The sequence below is a fragment of the Ictidomys tridecemlineatus genome, chromosome 10 (assembly GCF_052094955.1).
Source record: "Ictidomys tridecemlineatus isolate mIctTri1 chromosome 10, mIctTri1.hap1, whole genome shotgun sequence".
Lineage (NCBI taxonomy): Eukaryota > Metazoa > Chordata > Mammalia > Rodentia > Sciuridae > Ictidomys > Ictidomys tridecemlineatus.
Genome location: NC_135486.1, coordinates 4,593,966 through 4,614,127, shown reverse-complemented (window position 1 = coordinate 4,614,127; position 20,162 = coordinate 4,593,966). Strand labels below are relative to the sequence as shown.

Below are 20,162 nucleotides of genomic sequence, written 5' to 3'. Positions count from 1 at the left end.
TGTGATTAGGTCTATATGTCTTGGACCACAACAAGCTTTCCCTGTTTTTTTTAAAAAAAGGTTTTTTTGGAAATGAAAGAAAGTACAGGAAAATATGTCAAGGTTCTTTCTGTCCTAATTTTGCTTCTCATTTAGGAGAAAGGAGAAAATGGGTTCATCCCAGGATAAAATAATAGACTGTAAATATTAGTTATATGATATTGGTTATATGTCATATTAACTTTAAATGATTGATAATAAAAAATGAAATTTGAATTTCTAAAATGCTAATTAAATTTCACATAAAGGAATTTTGAGAAAAAATAAACATTTTACAAAAATAGACCTAGAAAACCATTGTGTCCATATAAAACAATGCCACGAGGAAGACATCCCATGTTCAAGCAGACGTCTGGGTTCTGCTTCCCATCTGCTAACAACTAGGGCTTGATACTGAGCGGTCACTTACCCTCCTGGGCCCTCAGCTCCTCCTCTCTGAGTGGCAGCTCAGCCTGGAGACAAGAGCTGGGCTCTTCTCAGCTGAAACACTTGAGTAGACATGCTTCCTGCTCTGTCTTTCAGAATTCCTGGCACATCATGGAACTGACTGTTGGACCTACCACTATTCTGAAAAACTCATGAACTGGCAAAGTGCTAGAAACTTCTGCCAAGAAAATTACACAGATTTAGTTGCCATACAAAATAAGGGAGAAATTGAGTACCTGGAGAAGACAGTGCCCTTCAACCGTTTTTACTACTGGATAGGAATCCGGAAGATAGGAAACATATGGACATGGGTGGGAACCAACAAGCCTCTCACTGAAGAAGCAGAGAACTGGGGAACTGGGGAGCCCAACAACAAGAAATCCAAAGAGGACTGCGTGGAGATCTACATCAAGAGGACAAAAGACTCAGGCAAATGGAATGACGATGCCTGCCACAAACGAAAGGCAGCCCTCTGCTACACAGGTGGGAGACCAGGCCACGAGGAAGACCTGAGCTAGAATAATCAGACCTACCCCATGGGAGTGCTGGGAAGGGGAGCAGGAGCTAGCTCACTCTGATCTGCTTCCTGTCCCCCAACTAGGCATGGATCAGGTCACTGCTGAGCATTTCTGGTGTGTGAAGTCAGTTCCTACACCCCACATCCATACCCCTAATTCACGTCCCATCCAGGTGCTAAGTACATTATATGGGAGGCAGGGAGGAGGAGTTAGACAGCCAGGGCCCCTGATGGAGGGCAGGAAGTGGACACCAAGAGCAGGGCTGGCTGAGAGCTGGGCTCACCTGGCCTGTGTCCTCCTTGTAAAGCAGGAGCCTGGGCTGAAAGCTGCCTCCGTGACCTCCTGGCACAACACTGCACAGGCTTGTTGGGTGGCTGTCACAACAGTTCCAGCCCAGCCAGGATTTTTCCAAGCCGGATTTTAGGATTTTATCATTGAAACATGGTTCATTTGGTTCCTCGTAAACTGGAATCTCTGCTCCTTTAGAAATTTGGACTTTTTATCTTAAGGAAGGACTCCAAGCACAGTGCAGAGGTGGGTGAGGCCCAGCCTTCATTTACCCATCATTGCACTGAAAGCCAGCCATTTCAAGAGTTTCAGTGTAAGCAGCCTAAGCAACATCTCCCCAGGTGTCAGCATGTTACTCTCAGCAAGTTGACTTTAAAAGCACATGTGTCCTGGGCTGTATGCCTAGCATATTTTATAAACTGAAATTTTAGCATGTGATTTTTATGCAAAAGTGCTTTGAACATATAAATAAACCTTTTCTGCTTATTAAAATATTGTGGGATAAACAGTTACCTATGACTAAAGAAATATCTATTAATCCTAAAAGGCAATCAATTGAGACATTGTTTCTCTGACCCTCTTAAAGCTTCTTGCCAGCCTTGGTCATGCAGTGGCCACGGAGAATGCGTGGAAACCATCAACAATTACACCTGTAACTGTGATGCTGGACACTATGGGCCCCAGTGTCAGTTTGGTAAGCCCCTTCACTCCTTTGCAAGTAACAAGACTCACTGTAGCTTATGATGGAAGTTGGTTGGGACGAAATGATACTAGCCATTCTGAGAATTGGGAAGTTGTGATCAGAAGTTATGCTTTTGCAATCATTTACTGCAAAGGTTTCACAAGGCAGTGTGAAGTGGTTTTGTTTTGGTTTTGTAGTAGGGATTGACCCCAAGGACACTCTTTCACTGAGCTACATCCACAGGGTTTTGTTTGTTTGTTTGTTTGTTTAAGACAGGGTCTCTTACTGAGTTGCTGAGGGTCTTAGTAAATTGCTGAGGCTGGCTTTAAACTTGCAGTCCTCCTGCCTCTGTCTCCAGAATCTGGTATTAGAGGCTTGGGCCACCACTCCCAGAACATAAGTGTTTCTGATTACCATAAGAAACCAGGTGTGGAGTGCAAGCATTGAGCTCTACAGTAAGGGGTCAGGTGAGGGTTGATTCCTGCTCTCAGGGAGCTCACAATCTGATGCGCTTGATCTATTAATTGGAATCTAAAGTCTGAAAGAAACTGTACACTTTACCCTTAGGAGAGAGTTACCCAGAAGGCAATCTCACTTTTTTATAAAGTGATGACAGGGAAAGCCAGGAGAAAAGTTCATGATGATTCATAGCGTATGTCAGAGATGTGTAACAGCAAATTCTCCATGTTCACTTGGGCTAAGTATTTCAGGAGAACACCATGGAAGATCTGTCATAAAACCTTCCCTTAAAGGATTTTTGGTTAGTTAAGGGAAATCTTATCTGTTCACAATTGAGTGTGAGGGAGACAAGCTGCAGTGAGCCCAGGGCCTGGAGCTGCTGGTGAAGGAGCCCAGCCTTATCTGCAGTGAGCAGCTCCTTAGCGTCTTCCCCGGCAAGTGGGCAGTTAACCTGGAAGCACATGGTGGGCGATGGAGTGGCTCTTCCTGGTCTTTGTCAGTCACTCAGAGGCAAGGAGGTGGAAATGGAAAGGAGGGAACATCCAGGTTAAAGCCAGGCCTTGACCCTGCCACCCACTACTGAAGGAGACACTCGATACTGTGACTGATGTTGGTAGTTTCAGAATAAGTTTTAAGTGTCTGATGTATAGAATAGAAAATTATTGACAAAAGCAATATTTGTAAAGAATATGACTTAAAGCCAAAGTGGATTCAGATGTCAACTGACTGGAATAGATCCAACTCATTTTTCTTAATCTCTGAGCCAGGACTGGTACCTAAAATTTTACTCCTGTTCTGGAACTTTATTTTTTAAGCCTTATGTAAGTGTATTCCCATTTCCCTACTTTAAAAAATTGTAGGTTTTTGTTTTGTTTTGTTTTTGTCTTGCTTTCCATTATGCCAATCTTTCTGTTCCACTGAACATCATTCTTCGGGTTCCTACATAAGCAATAATCCCAGCTCAACTTCTGTTATTATTTCTCAACTTCTGTCTTTTTTTCCTGTGGTGCTTCTGACTCTGCATGTTCCCTTTGGTCAAATTTACTGACTTTTGTTAACCCACAAGTCTATCTGGTCTTTGAACTGAGAAATCTGTCTCTAGCCCTCAACTCCAAATATGCTAAGGATTTCTTTTGTGATGTCCAAAAGCCTATAAAGTCCACTGTCCCAGCTGGCTTCCCTTTCTGTAACTTTACCTCAGTGTGAGATAAACCATGTTCTAGAGCTGGAACATGAAACCACTGTGTACATGGACACTGTGAGACTCTCACCTCCCCCATTGTTTGATGCAAGGTAATGCACACTAATATGCAGGACTTATAAATTTCCAATATGTCTCCTGTCAACTCTTATATCATTACCCACATGTTTTTCTCCTAAATGACTGCAGTAGTCTACTAGATGAGCTCTCCAACTTTAAATTAGCTCTCCTCAAATGTACCACAGGCAGGTAGACAATTAAAAGTAATCAAACAGCACACATGTGACCATCTACCCTTATATTTGTGCCTAACATTTCTCCTACAGGATGAAATTTAAGCCTCTCAAGGCCTAGAGTAATCCTTAATATATAAGAGATCCTCGTTAAGTCCTATCTTTCTTCCTAGACTCATCTCACATCATTCTCTTCTTGCTAGTAACATCAAAATACTTGTTCTCCACTTACCAAACAGGCTTTTTATCTCACTGACTCTGCTCATGACCCTGTCTATCATTTCATAAATAGCCAACACAACAGTTCATTTTGAATACATAGTTCAGGGACCATTTCTTTCAGAAATATTTCTTTGGACTCTAAGACAGACACATGGCTATTAAATGGCAGTGGTACGAATCAAATCTATCAGGCCCTCTTAACCCTTCCCAACACTGTCTCTTCCTTACTGAAGTGGTCCAGTGTGAGGCTTTGGAGGCCCCAGAGCTGGGCAGCATGGACTGCACTCACCCTTTGGGAGCCTTCAGCTTCGGATCGCAGTGTGCCTTCAACTGCTCTGAGGGAACAAACCTAAATGGGATGGAGGAAACACACTGTGGCCCTTTGGGAAACTGGTCATCTCTAGAACCAACCTGTCATGGTGAGTAACTCCAGGTTTGGCCATGGTACTCCTGGGTTTACAGTCCGAGAAGATGTAGCAGAGACTTGCTAAGAAATCTGCATCCTCTTTAAGAGTGTGCTGTAACCTTAGATTGTGCTGTGAAGCTTTTCTAAGGGGTTATTCTTACTAAAATTAAAAATAATCCCCCCAAACAAAAATATGGTCTCTACAGTCATCTAACACTGTATAGCCTGTTTAGAGCAATACAACACAGCGATATTGTATTTTTTATTTTCCTCATTGCCATGGCATGAGCAGTCTTGCTGAGGAATAAATTTTGTTCCTCTCGTGTCAATGATATCTACTAGTTGGTGTCCTACTTAACACCAAAGAATTTTCATCCCACGATGGAATTCTTTCTTGATTTTTAAATTTGGTGTTTCCTAAGATTATCTTTATGTTTCCCATCCTTAAACTCACAGGAGAATAAGTTCTTTGAAAAACAAACCAATCTCTTCATCATTTTACATTTGAAATTAAGGGGTTTTTATTTTCCTTTTTAACTGAAAAGATTATCCGCACATGGAAGAATATTGGTGGTTGTCTGCATGTGGGAAGTTCTGATGACATTTTCTACATTTATCCTCCTGAAACACTGGTTTAATAGTTCAGTTCTTAAAAGAAACATCAACATCCTTTCTCAAAGTCCATCTACCAAATTTTATTGGATTGTAAAGTTGGGATGTTTTTCAAAGCTTCCTGGGTGAGCTCTACAACAGGAGAGAAGGTGGAGATTCTGCACATTTGTGAGAATACTCCAGGGTGCTGTTAGGCAAGGTGTGTGCCCTGCTGCTTCATCAGGGCTGCTGGGGCTTCACCCCCAACCTACCACTCATCACCATTCCAAGAAGATAAAGTCTGGAAGCATCACCAGAAGTAACGTCTAGAAATGGGGACTGCTATATGCCTGTGGATGGTCCCATCTTAGGTCAGATGGCTTTGGCTAAAAATCTTTGGTCAAGGGAGAAGTTCTCTGTTCCGAAGTACTATCTTGAGTTCTTCTGTTCTTTCTTTTCCATTGAAGTGATTCAGTGTGAGCCTCTGACAGCACCTGACTTGGGGTCCATGGACTGCACTCACCCCCTGGCCAACTTCAGTTTTACCTCCACGTGCACCTTCAGCTGCTCAGAGGGAACCGAGCTAATTGGGGAGAAGAGAACTGTTTGTGGATCCTCTGGAATCTGGTCCAGTCCTCATCCAATATGTCAACGTAAGTTCGCCCAATACACAGAAGACTTGAAGATGGGCTGATGGACACACAGGCAGTGGGACACATCTACTAAACTTGATGCTTCATTTTGTACAATACAAGTTTGTATGCATTACTTTACTATAAAATGCTTGGCTGTCCTTGTCTTCTCCTCCAGTGACAGCCATTTCTGTTTTTCATTCTCAACACTTCCTGTCTGAACTTTTAAAATCTAACCCGCTGTCTCTGTGACTTAGCTCTTCTCCATTGTTCTCTTCCTCTGCTCTCTGACTTCTCTTCTCTGTTAGTCCCTTGAAATGCCTCCTCAGAGGTCATCCATGGCCATCTAATTCCCCAAATCATGGATTCTTCTCACTTGCCCCTCAGCTGATGTCTCCCAAGTCTGAGCAAGAGCAGGACTGTCTTCTTCACCTTCCTCTCTCCTCCACCTGACAGGTGCCAGCAACACTTGCTGGATCAAAGGCACATTAAATTAGCATATGAGAGGATGGCCATGAGGTCTGCCCCACATGCCATCTGCACAGGCTACAGAGGGCCTTCTGGGTTGGGGTCTGTTGAAGTCACTAGAGAAGCTAACCTCTGTGTGTCTAGAGTGCAGTGGGGCAGGCAGAGGAGCGGCAAGAAGGCCTCTGAGCCTCAGGTTGTCGGGTACGTTTGCTTTGCAGCCTGGCTAGCATCCATTCCCTCATCTTCCTCAAGCCAACAGGTGCCTGTTTGGTACCTCTGGGAACTTCAGCCTCTCAGCATCCTGTATTTGAGAGTCGGGTGGAGGCACTGTGTGAGTGCTCAGCAAAGCAGCTCGAGGATCAAGGGCCCCAGTTGGACCCTGTGCCAACATGGGAAGGTAGCTTCCTTCATCAGGAGGTATCCAAGGCAGGTTTCTCACATTGGAACTTTTTCAATAAAAATGAAACTGCAAATGGACTGAGTTTATATTCACAAAGGATGTGTAACTGAGTCCTTTTCCTTGTTGGGGAAGGAAGTGGAAGGAGGTGGTAGGCCTACATCACTTGATAGAACACTGCAGGTCTTGGTACATAAACTCTAGTGCTTACGATTGCACGTGTGCTTAAAGTAAAAACACTAGTAGTTTCCTTTGACAAGTTTCCCAGGTCAATCATTGGCTTCTCTTTTTCCTCAAGCTGTATCTGACTTTGTAGATCTTCTCCATGTTTGAGGTCCAACCTTTGACAAAGCCATGGCCTCAATACAATGATAACTTTTTCTTGCCAAGATTTTGTAGACATTCCCAGGAATTCTACCAAACACCCATCAGGCGACAGAGAATCTCTAGGCACTAGGCTAAAGGCTGGGCCAGTCTGCTTCAGACCAACTCCTCTGTCAATCAATTGATTGATGTTTAAATTTCCCTTCTCCAGTAGACTCCTGGGGGGCTTTCCCCTGCATCAGATTTGTCATGGTCATCAAGAGGCTGTAATGGGAAGCCAGGAGGGAAAATGTCAAGAATTAGGAGCTGCACCAAGGAAATGATGCTGTGATCTCATGTGTGCCTTCCTACCTTCTGTTTCAGAATCAGACAGAAGTTTCTCCATGATAAAGGAAGGTGACTATAATCCCCTCTTCATACCTGTGGCAGTCATAGTCACTGCATTCTCTGGGTTGGCATTTATCATTTGGTTGGCAAGGCGATTAAGAAAAGGTATGTGGTTTTAAATGCTTATGAAAATAACACAGATTTAAAGAGAAAAAAGGAAAGAAAGAGGCTCACAGGAAATTGAGTGTAATAGATTCAATTGAAGCAGGATGCCAAGCTTAAAGTTCTATAGACAATCAACCCAGGACACACCTCCATTAAAGCAGGCTGACTGACTTATTTTTCATTAGGCAAATTTTGAAAATGCCTATTATATTGAAGACATCTTGCTAGGGGGATAACAACTAACTGAGATGTTTACTCTTATTTAACTGTGAGATAGGAAGGCATAATCTCTGTCCTCTAAGCACCTACATGCCTCTGATTTCAGTTTTACAGTTTCACTGAGAAGTGAACCTAACATCCACTAAGGTTTTCAGGTGCTGCTCTCAAAAGCCTGACTTCTTGAAGAGTCCCAGTCCTGTCTGTTTCTGGACTGTCCCTGGGGGAAACCCCCCATCCTCTCCCTGCTATCACCAAGGAAGGCCACAGCTGTAACCAATAACTCCATGTGCACCGACCTCCAGCCTGGGCTGGAAAGGAGAAGGCAGAGCAGGACTGCCCTGAGCAGCTACTGTCTGCTTCCTGGACTCAGAGTGGAACATCAGCAGAGCAGAGAGGCACACAGTGTCACTCCCCGTTGCCCCCTGCAGGGCCCACCCCTGAAGGTGGGCAAGAGTCTGCAGCAGGCCTTGGTGTTCACTGCCACATGTGGCCGACTCCCTTGGCAGAACCATTCACAGCTACAACTCACAGGCACTGGGCAGCTTTTAAGATACACCTGTTTCAAGTTCAGGGGCCATGGACAGCTTCAAAGCAAGTGCAGACCAACTCCTCTGTGCTAACTCTCTGTGGCATCAATGGGTTGACATTTAAGTTTCCCTTCCTTCCAGTAAGGCAGCATGTGTTCTGTCACTGGATGTGGGATGCCATGCACAGTGGCAATTCCAGGAATCTTCTCCTCCAGTCCCTGGTCCTGCACTCTGCTCCAATCTTTCATCCACAGTTAAGGAGATGCCAGATTCATTTTCTCACCAACCTGAAAGACATGGAGGGGGCACAACCTGGGAGGAAGAACCTCAGTAACTAAAACCTGAGAGCACTGAGCAGACACAGTGTCCTCCCTGCTGCTGTGAATTCCAGGGGACTGGATTCCGCCATCACATTCCCTCAGTTCTTGGGGAAAGAAGAGTGACAGCTGCCTGTCACCAGTGACCATTCCTTCCATGGAGACGTCCAAGCCTGACCTCAACTGTCCTTTCTTTCTTCCTGCCTTGGGTGATGAGGGCAGAGCCAGGGGCTGGAGAATAGAGTGTTAGTTACACCTGTGCCCTGCCCTGGGATGTGCCCTGCCCTGGATGTGGAATTTTAAGGACTTTGGGGATGAAAGTCACCTTTATAAGGAGGATGCTTGTCTCCAAATTCTTAGCTTTTAGCCAGAAATTCAAAGAATAGAATCAAGGTCATGCGTTTTTCTTGAGGGGTGAGCTGGCTAAGACTCTTGTATGAGTAGGTGAGAAAGGCAGTAGGATTGTTTTTTACGTTTTTTACCTGGGAGTCATTTCTGTACAAGATCTCAATCTGATAACTTGAAAACTGCATGCCCCTGCTGTGGGAATCAGTATGGGGCAAACAGGAAACAGATAACGGGCACTTAGGCTAGTTACAGTTATGCCACCAAGAGCCAGAGCCCCAGAGATCCCTGACTCTGTGGGAAGTCAGAGTTAATGCAACATGTAGATGTCTCCATTTGTGAATCTTCTACCAGGATCTCTGACTTTCATATAAGTGGCTTTCTCTTCTAAAGTTTTAGTTGTAAGTTGGTTCTTTAAAACATGAAGGATATTATAGAGACAATGTTATAAATGGTAGCTATGTCCCTAGCCTCAATTCACAGACCTTTAATTAATGCATTTACAAGGATAAAAGTAAAGAATAATCTCTGTGTATATATGATATTTAGTCTTCCAAGAATTTTCTAATTTTTATTGGATTCAGAAATCTGAAGATGAGGACAGATGACAATTTAGAGCATGCTGGCCAAGGAAGTGATCCCTGTCCTTCTTAGTTGGATGCTCCAAACCTTGCACTGCCCCTCCCTAGGAGTCTTGGTATCCAGACTGTAGCTCTCTTTTCCTGTACACAGGAGGGAAGGCTCCCCAAATCTGCTGTGCTTTGTAGGGCCCATCCAGACACACTGCTCCTGACACCATCATTCCTGAGAAGTCACAACCACTAGCCTCTTGGCAAAGAAGAAATAGAGGCAATGATTTTTTTTAGACCAAATCTCCAAAATCTCTTAGCAGGGATTAGGGTCAGAGGTCAGACTCCCATCCAGATATGTTCCCCAAAAGAACTAGCCTTCAGATTCATAAGACTGTTCTTTTCTCAGTTCAATTTTCCATCTGAACCAACATGCAGGGTTAGGACAGGGCATGAAACTGAACATATGGCCCCTTAGTTCCCTTTTCTTCAAATAGAAACTTTCTCAGTAGGAACAGATTTTTTGTCATCTATTGTTGATTTACTGTTCCTAAAAGAAAAAAATATATATTTCTATGAAGATAAACAAATGGAACTTGAAGTTAATTCAGACTTGATTCTCCCTGATCAAGTGAATTTGGCCCATGTCATCAGCAGGCTGATTTTGGCAGAAAGGATTTAAAGTCATAATTCCTGACACTTGAAAGGATTAAAACAGTAGGTGAGCATTGTCTGTGGTAAGCCCTGGCCTGGACGCTTTGAACCAGCATAACTGCTGCTGAGGAAGCAGCAATCATTGTCCCCCTTTTACAGATGAAGAAATTGTGGCTTACAGAGAACGAGTTCAAAACACCACGCTACACACAGGTGGCAAAATAGGGCTTGCACCTGGGTGGGGTGCCTCTAGTGTGCCAGTTTACAGCCACTGAAACGTGCAGCCCCACCCTCATGATTCTGTCTCTTCCAAGAGCTCACTGTTTCTTTTTCTTTTGCTTGATTTCCTCCAGACCCGAACTCTGTAGACCACTCATTAATTTGCTTATTTATATTCTGCTTTTTTCCAAAAGCATATAAGACAGTTGACAAAATGCATCCAACATAGCAAATAAAATCAGCTAAAAAGATTGGGAACCGAGGGTTAAGTTAGGACACAAAACTGTGTGTCATAAAATCCTATATACTTGAGAAGTGAGGATCTTGGCTCTGGCCCCAGATTTCCTTGCAGGAAATCAAAAGAAGGATCACAACCACAGTCACTGTGTCTATAGGGTAAAAAACGTCAGCTACTCAAGACACTTTGATGCAATTCCTAGTGAAAGTCTCTAGTGCATCCCACTGGGAAGAGGCTGATATACAATGGCACATATTCTTACAGTATCAGCAGCCATACCCCTTTGGGAAGAAGCCTGCTGTTTGAGAATCTGCCACGGTTTGAATTAGAGCATCAAGCCAGAGCCTCAAGTTCCTCCCATCACACATGGAGGTCCCCCTAACAAATGCATGGTAGGCCTCAACAGGCATTCGTGAGGGTTGGAACATATCCCTTCTCCCTTAGTTCAAAAAATTGAAATTGTCTACTTTTTGTTAATGCCATTTTTTCTATTTTTTTTTTTAGGCAAGAAATCTCAGAAATGGTAAGTCTTATCAATGAGAAGTTTCCATATCTGTACTCTTCTTCTCTTCAAATACTTCCTGTTATAGCTAGTCACACTGACCCCATACTAGTTATTTAAATGGAGGGGGTTTCTCACGTAAAAAATTTCCATATACAGTGCCAAATCATAGCCTCCCTTGAAATCTGTTTGGTTTTTTTTTTTTTTTTTTGGTACTAGTGCAGCAGAATGAATAAATGTATAAGTAATATTTTTTTAGGAAGGGTGTTTTCATGATCATCCCTGAAATTTCTTTAAGGGTTAAAAGCATCATGTTGTGTTTTTTCTTGTCCTATCTGAACACATATGGAGAATACATACAATCTCTGAGAAACACTCCATTCCATAAATACTTTTTGAGCAACTAATATACCCCAGACCTTAGGAAGAACATACATCCCCAGACCCCAGGGCCTCAAATGTCTAACACAAAAGGGTCGAAAATTGTGACTCTAATAAGCACTGATCTTCAGAAATGTAGAAAAAAATTGGGATCATGAATTCTAAACATAGTTTTTCCAAAGAAACAATCTATATTTTTTTTTAGTTTGGTCTTAAATCTTAAATCTTCAAATTAGAGAAACCACAGTGAGGTGAGGCTGGGTTCATGAGGTGACAAGAGGTAGGATCAATCGAATGTGGTGCGTAATTGCCAGAGAGACACAGAGAGAGAGAGAGAAAAGAGTCAAAGAGGCTGCCTGAGTCCGACCTGGGAACTACTGAGGGTGGTGTTTACCGCTGAGACATGAACATAAGAGAAGGAGCAATTTGGGACGTGAAGATCTCAAGCTCAGGTTTGTACATGCTGAGCTTCAGGTGTCTGAGGGTCACCCACAGCGTGTTGGGTCTCTCCAGCACAAGGGGCAGGAGATATGGATTTGGGGTTCTCTCATTTCAGGAGGTGACGACCATCACAGGAGGGTGCACAGGAACCCAGGGACAGTGGGAGCGTGGGAAAGGAAGAGGACCTGGGAGAGGGTGGCAGCCAGAGGAGCATCAGTATCTAAGTCAGCTAAGGAAGGAGGAGAAGGAGACGGGCCCAACAAGGGGAGGGAGACTCGAGGCCACAAATCTAGGGAAGAAGGAAGTGGAAATAGTCTCGATGTGGCTGGGAGAACAGCAAGGTTCCAGGGGCTATAACATGGCATCCCTGGGAGAGCGTTCCCAGTGCAGACACAAGATGAAGTCAGAGGGCAAAGGGCTGAGGAGTCACTGGGATGAGGAGGGGAGTAGAACCTATGTTTATGCCTTTAAAGTCGGGCTCTGAAGGAGGGTTGTGCAGCTAACTGGACAGGAACATAGCCAATGGAGAGTCTTCTCTCCTGCTTGATGACTCTATCTTGTCTTCAACTGTGTAGAAGGCATCTTGATAAGAAAGGGGTCTCTTTTGGGGGCTGGCCTCCCTATCTCTGTGGCAGGAAACCCGCAAGATGTAAAGATTTCTTTCATGCTCCCACCCACTGAGTGAAAGTTTTTTTCTGGTGCAATCTACCCAGAGCTTTTTTCTGGCCACAGGAACCACCTGTTTTAATTGCCACTGGGTGGAGCTGATCAATTCTAATTTTTTTTTTTTTTTAATGTCCGTGAGGGACAAAAAGAGTTGCTGGATGGCAGAGTATTAACATTAAGTTAATTATCAAGTTAAGCAGATTGCCATATTAGGTTTAAGGGTTCGATTATGTTTACAGTGATTCAATTAAAAGTTGTTTACTGAACACTTCATGTTGGAATAGTGCTAAGCTTGACTGAGCAACCAAGAGGAGTAATCCCTTGTCCCTAACCTCAGGGAGATTATTATTATCTAGTTGGGCAGTCAAGACAGAAATATAGAAAAAATTAGAAGAATACAAAGCATAGTATAGTAATGACTACTGAATTTTATATCTTAAAAATGAAAGACCAGTGGGCTTGGTGATCACACAAAAAACGTGTGTAGAAGGTGGAGCCTGGGTGCTTCCTGATGGACGGGTAGGCTTGGATTTATGGAGTGACTTGTGAAGACATTAAGGAGGGAAATGACATAAACAATGACATGGTGGTGTAAGCATGAGATCATGCCCAGGGCTAGTGAGTGGAGCTGGCTGGAGCCTGTGTATTATTGAGGAGCTGTGGAGGAGGGGCTGGGAGCAAAGAATGGCTCCCTGTGTTGAGTGCTTCCCCAGATATTCTAGAACGACCTCACAACTGCACAGCTGCCTTAGGACACCTTTCACTGTTCACCACAGTGACCTTGATTCATAGAATCACTGAATTTTAAATATGTAAAGAATGTTGGTAAGCATAATGTCCAAACTATTCATCACTGAGCTTATAATTAAATAACTCTCCTATAGGCCTTGAGCTAGCGACAGAGTTAAACTTTTATCAAATATTAATTCTATGTTGCTGATAGAATTACATACAAAATGAATGAATACTGCCTATAAGCCTTTGGAAAAGGTACTATTAATACCCCTGACACTAAAGAGACAGGCACAGGGAGCTATAGGCTAAGGTCACTAGTCTAAATGGCAGAACAGAGCCTGGTCTGCACCTGGGTCCAGAGGGCATGTTCTTGTGCTTCTAGAACTCGGGACTCTGGATTCCCAGGTTAAAGTTGTCAATCAAGTGGTAAGATGCCCTCCTCTTCCAGGAATGTGACATTTTTTTCACACTAAACCATTGTGTGATGGCACTGAGGAAGGGTGGGTGAAAAAGATAGGACATATTTCCAGAACAAACCTAAAGTAAAATGAAGTGATCACACTATACACTGTGCATCATTTTTAAAGTCTTGAGCTGACTCTCATAGTTCTTGGTGCACATTCCTGTTACCTTTTGGGTAGTGAATGAAGCACTCTCTGGGCATTTGTGGTTTCGATTCATGCTGGTTATTTTGGCTCTTCTGCAAACTGGTTCTGTTTGCCACCTCATTTGGTTTCTAGTGTCTAAATTCTACCTGAGTGAAAGCTACACCCAAGATACACAGGAAGATATGATGCCAACCTCAGAGGAGGGCACATGTGGGCCCATGTTTTCAGAAACATTTTTATCTCTTTTGGTGAGCAAAATTTGCAGCTGCTGAACTGTGGTTTACCCTGACAGTTCATCATGAGACCAGAGCCTCAGAATATAGCTCTCCTTTGAAAGGTGCTAAGATGTACTAAATTTGGTTTCACCCATCCTTTCCAAGAATGAGAGTTGTATCACAACAAAAATGTGGCATTTATTTCAGAAAACAAAATTGGTTAACATCTCTGTAAGGCTTATCCCACCATAATCAGGCATTTAGAGTTACCTCCATTCCCTTCCTGAGCTTTGATCTTCTCTGATTTAACTTCCCATTTGAGCATGTTGCTTTTTATCTTTCACTTCCCTGGCTTGCAATTAGCTCCAAACTCAGTGGATCTAGAGACAAGGGTTGAACCATAGGCCTTTGTCCAGGTGTGGTCGGTGAACCAGCAGCATGAGCATCACTAGGAAGCTTCTTAGAGATGCAGAACCTCAGGCCCCACACACCTACCGATCAGAGTTGATATTTTAACCTGAAAGTGAGAACTGCTGTTCTAGGACTCTTCCTGTTTGCCTTAAAATGGTCCACATCTTGCCTAAAATTTCCAGCTGACATAAGTTCCTTTTTCCTCTTCTTACCACTAATGAGTATTGACTTTTGCTACTAACATTTTAATTTTTGCAATTTTATACTCTTGTGCTTTTTTTCCAGCATGGATGACCCATACTAATCGACCCTCTGTGAAAGAAAACTCTTGAGGCACTGAAGACTCCTTGGTCCTTCCTCAAAGAGGCCTGCATGGTGGCATTCACTGTGTCCAGGATGCAGTGTTTTTCTTCAGTGCACCTGAAAAGGATTTCCACGTGTCAACAGTTCCATCTGCTCACATTTATTCCCTTATTCATCCCTGGGCTCCTATCCCCCATAGGTGTTTATATGGCTCAGTATTTTAATATCTTCTCTTTGGGGAAACCAATAAGAAAATAGGTAAAGAACTATTATGGAATAGTAAGACATCTGAGATTGTTCTTTGCTAACTCTTGTTTCAACTAAATGCTGTACCTAATGACAAATATAGCAAAAATTTTCTACATATGCAACTACGGCATCAGTTTTCTTGCAGATCAAACTTTGTCTCCTCTGTCCTCCATGTATCTGTGGGAGGACACTCCTAAGGCAAATTCATACAACTGATGTTTGATGCTTTCCAACTGCAGTAGATCAAAGGGGCTCTGCTCAAGGGGCTCTCCACTGCACTGTAGCTCACCTGTGTAAGGGAGGCCATCCTATCCAGCCACCTGCAGCCTGCCCGCCTCCTCGGCCATCTCCCTTCTCAGCTGGCCAACTTCCACACGCAGCATCTCAGCACTAGACAAAGGAGGGGACACGGTGATGGCCAGAGCTGTTTGGAAGTTGTGGGTGCCTCTGTCTCTTCCTATGAGACCCATCCACACGTCTGAGTCCCTGCTTCTCTCTGAGCACTATTGTTAACACACAAGAAGCTTCACTGAAATTCTGGCTGCAGGTGGCATCTCCTCAGCTCTGCAGGAGAGGGACTCCCTGACTCCTGCTGAATGCCCCTTCCCCTGCCCCAGGTCTCCTACCACCTCCCGCTTCAGCCCTTAGACTCCTGGCAGCACCCGCCCTCGCCCTCCTTCTTCACTAGCTCTCACCTTGGCCAGCCAGTGGCAGTCTCCCCTCCCTGGCGTCCCTCTACAAGGTCAGTCTGTACCGAGCATTTTTGGACTTAAGTATAATCTAAACTTCTAACCCAGTTTGTTTTTTAAATTGTAATATGTTCTGATTTCTTTCCAATAAAATTGGATGCTCCTTAAAGGCAGAGATTGTGCCAGATCTCCAGAAAGTCCAGTTGGTTGTTTGACCCTCAGTAGATGTGTGTCCAAATGAATCAGAGAGAGCATCAGAAAGTGCGCCCTTGAGGGCAAGTTGCAGCGAACCTCTCTCCATGGCAAGTGATGAGACTTCACGTGATCAGGGCTAAATTCTCAGGAGAGAACAGGCCCCATCAGAACCTAGTCAGAAATACCTCCTTGCCCCATGGCCAGACCAGCCTTCCTACGACTTTGTGCTTCTTAAGAGAAGCAGCTTTGGGTAAGGATTGCACTTTCCCTTCCAGAGTCATTTCAGGTTCTGCATTACAGCAAAGGCTAGTGCCAGAGGCTCTCCATCTTGCATAGCTGCAAGGATGTGTCATCCACATTCAGGTGGCTCCTGGGGCACCCTGAAGTTGTGCAGTGCACAACCTGCACAGACTCACTGCCTGCACTGGCAGCCCTCACTCTGAGTGCTGTTCACTGGGACATCAGGGCCAAGGACCCCAGTGGAGACTGCTTTGGGGAGTAAGATGTGTGTGGTTTAGAAAGTTATCCGCAGGCGTCCATGTTTCCCCCAGTTCCTGCTCTCTGATAGCTGACGTGCCTCTTGGCTGCCTCTCTTCTCCCTCTTGACTTGGCCATTGTCCACAAGTGCCATGGAACAGACAGGAAGAAAATCTGCCATCACCAAGCAGCCACAACCCATGGAGGGACAGGGAAACAGGAGTGGTTGCGAAACTCCACCTCCTTTGTCCCGTGGTCCTGCTGATCTCGTGGGCTCCCAACATCTCCTGACGCATGCAGCCTCTCTGGGGGCCCTGAACAGAGTGTGGCTGGACTGAGCTTCCTCTGCATCTGGGCACGAAGCTTGTCCTAGTGCTGTTCTGCTAGTGGTGTGTCCAGTGCTGATGGATTAGCAGTAGTCGTCACCAAGGTGATGATAACAGTGTGGTCATTTAAAAATATGATTCTCTGAAACTGGTCTCAGTCGGCCTCCAAAGGCTTCAGGAGAAAGCTGCCTTTTCCTGAGAAGCCTTCAAGGGAGAGGTGAGAGCCCACAGTGTGGGAGGAGCTAAGGAGTACAAGTGTGGAAGTGAGGTGTCTGTGTAAGAAAACTTAGCTTCTGTGAGGCATGAGAAGGAAAGAAGAGAGAAAGTAATGGAGGTAAAAAGAAAAGAAGTTGAAAAGTCGTGAGAAATTATAGAACATATGGGGCAATCTGCGCCTAGGAATAAAATTGAGAGTACGGGGTGTGATTCCGAGCACAGTATTAACCTTCTGGGAACCTTCTACACATGAAGGGGCTGGCAGTCAGGTGGCCAGCCCCTTTGGAAACTAGGTATGAAGAAAGAGCCACAAAAGTCAACATGGGGACAAAATATCTTGACTAAGAAAATATTTACATGAAAATCAACATGAAGGTAAGTATGAAAATTCTCTGGGAATTTCAACAACTTTTAGGGTTTGGGGCTTCCACAATTAGTAGTATTTAAACCCAGTGTATCTGGACTTTAGGGTGTGCAGAAGTTCTTCATGACCTCTGGGTTACAGTCCCCAGAAGCAGTCAAACCCTGGCTACGATGTTATCATCCCCAGCCAGTAAGGAACTGCTCTAAGTCCATATCCCTAGGAGGCGCCTGTGTGGTGAGCAAGTGTTGAAGGAGTAAGCAGAGGTGGCATGAAAGAGCTGTGTGTGCAATGCTAAGGGAAAAGAAAATTAAAAGTGACTCCAAATCTATTTAATTTTAATACTTTTGCCAAAATGGGTAGTTAAAAAAAATGTGTGGCCTCTTCCAACTTAAAACAAGGTAGTCCCAGAAAGCATTTGGAAAGATCAGGTTGTGTCTCTTCATCTCAGCTTCTCATTACTGGCCCCTTTATCAGGAGGACAACAGGTGATCAAAGTAGTTGTTGAGTGACAAATAACATGAGCAATTTCAGTCAGAAGAGACACTTAAGGTGTGAGATGAATTAAAACTCTAAAACACAAGAACAAACAACCAAAAACCCTTTACTATTGCAAAAAAAAAAAAAAAAAAAAGTGTTTTCGAAGCTGGTGCAGACATGGGGCAGAGCTCTTGGAGGCAGCATCCTGGGGGAGGAAAGTAAGGCCAGGTGGAGCGCACAGACACAGGAGCACTAGGTAAAAGGCAGCAAGATCCAGAGTCAAGATGGGACCCTAGAGGAAGTAGAAACCAGGAGAGTGGAGCACCTGAGCCAAAGTCTCTGAGGTCACAGACAGATGGTAGGGGTGATTAGAGCACAGCAATGTGCAGTAGCTTTGAATTCTAGCCCAACAGTTGTGGAGTTCATGCCAAGGTTTCTGGGAAAACTTGGGCGAAAGAGGGACAGGATTGTGACAATATTCTGGGAAGATTAACATGTCTGAGCATCTAGGATGAGAGAAGTGGAAGCAGGAGGGACTGATCAGTAGGTGTAATTATCCAGCATGACAATGAGGATGGGCCAGGGAGGTTCCACTGTGAAACACGGTGACGCCTTTGTTCTCTCACCAGTTGGGAGGGGTGAGGGCACAGGGAGGAGATTAAAGCATTCAGAAAGGAAGAACAAAACAAAGATTCTGGTTAAATATGGCTTATGCAAATGTTCCTTTTACAAAGATCTTCTAGGAAAGTCCCCCTTTGTTATTTTTCCTCTCCACGAACTTTTCTCCTTTATTCTTAATATAGGATCAAGTCAAGGATATGGTCAAAATGCCCATGAACAAACCAAGATAAGTTAGGTGACTAGGAATGGGAAAAGCCCCATGTCTATATGCTCTTACAAATGTGGGCTTTAATCTCTTCTGACCCCTCAAAACAAAGCAAACTGAGTTTAGTTTCATCAGTGCTACTTTGATAGAAACCTCAAGGCAGACTGGGCAGCCCTGGGTCTTTGCTGAGAGCCTAATGCCTGTCCACTGGGCTCACTTTCCACTGTGTGGTTGTGTTGGCCACGAAGCCAGACAGGCACTCAGGGCAAGCTCCTATATTAATGCATGTTCAGGCATGCTTTCTTTTGTTGGAGACACTTAAGAACTACTCTTGCTCTCCAAGGTCACTGAGCCACTCTAACTTTTTCTATTAGGCTCTTGGACTAAACTTGCCTCTTTATAATATCGAATTGAGTATGACTAGAATATTCATATGAGCCATCGTGAATATGAGTTCATCATGTGCCCTTTAGTCTTGAGCTGAGAATGACCAGAAATGTAACCAACATCTTCTCTTCTTGAACTATGATTTGAGCTAACCATGCTCAGGAACACACCTGCCCCTAAAGTGAGTCTCTACAGGCTCCCAGAATGGGACCCCCAGTGCTTCTGTTCTCCAGGGAGGGCACTGCTTTGCTGAGAATCCAATGTCTTCCTACTCATGGGGGTAGTAAGTCCTTCTCCATGCTTTTGCCTTCTGCTCATGCTCTTTGGCTTTGTACTCATAAGGAGCAAATCTATAACCTTTGGATACAACTGGTTTTACGTGGATTTAGAGGAAATAGGCAGAGTGCATGGCAGATGATGTACATGACCTGCACAGTTTTGCTTATTACTTCCAAAGCATTATGGGAACATTGTAGAGAAATCAGTTGTTTCCTTCTACAGCTCATACCCACAGCGATGGTCTCCTAGCTTATCTACCCTGAGGAATACTTACTAAAGTTGAAAAATGTCATTATCCAGTTACTGAGAAAAGTCGAGGAACTAGGTGTGTGGCTGTGCTGTTTGACCTCCATGTTCACTCTTCTACTCTTTGTATAGCACAGATCTTGTGGCAGGTGGCCTCTGGGAGCCAGGAAGACTCCACAGCAGAGAAGAGCAAAGTGTGCATTTCTGAGTGCTGCTTCTGACCATACTGCCTTCATAGGCTAATTGTTTCCAGAGATTTAGTCTTGCTTAGAGCAATAGTAAACAAATGTTTATGCTTAAAATAATATTTCTTGTCATGAGAAAACTTAAGGGTTCAGAGATTCAAAACCATTGCTTGTTCCTACACTCCACAATGCTTTTAAGAGACCAACTTGAGGGCTGGGGATGTGGCTCAAGTGGTAGCGCGCTCGTCTGGCATGCGAGCGGCCCGGGTTCGATCCTCAGCACCACATACCAACAAAGATGTTGTGTCCGCCGACAACTAAAAAATAAATATTAAAAAAATTCTCTCTCTCTCTTTTACTCTCTCTCCTCTCTCACTCTCTCTTTAAAAAAAAAAAGAGACCAACTTGAAAGTCATCAGGCTTCTCATCTTCAGTTAAAGAAAAAAATGATAGGATGAAACTAAAGAAATTTAAAAGAAAAAAGGAAGTAATAGACTTAGGAGCAGAAGTTAAATAGA

The 20,162-nt window shown here is 44.0% G+C and overlaps 1 protein-coding gene across 1 annotated transcript in view; it reads left to right on the top strand.

The window, feature by feature from the left end:
• Positions 1-15,839, top strand: part of Sell (selectin L) — a 33,817-nt gene extending 17,978 nt beyond the window's left edge. Inside the window, exons 13-19 of the mRNA XM_078023288.1 lie at positions 562-948; positions 1,858-1,965; positions 4,302-4,487; positions 5,533-5,718; positions 7,250-7,378; positions 10,971-10,989; positions 14,711-15,839. Of these exons, the coding sequence (XP_077879414.1) occupies positions 562-948; positions 1,858-1,965; positions 4,302-4,487; positions 5,533-5,718; positions 7,250-7,378; positions 10,971-10,989; positions 14,711-14,729 (1,034 nt within the window). The 3' untranslated portion in view covers positions 14,730-15,839. The remainder of the gene's footprint in view (positions 1-561; positions 949-1,857; positions 1,966-4,301; positions 4,488-5,532; positions 5,719-7,249; positions 7,379-10,970; positions 10,990-14,710) is intronic.
• Positions 15,840-20,162: the final 4,323 nt, after the last annotated feature.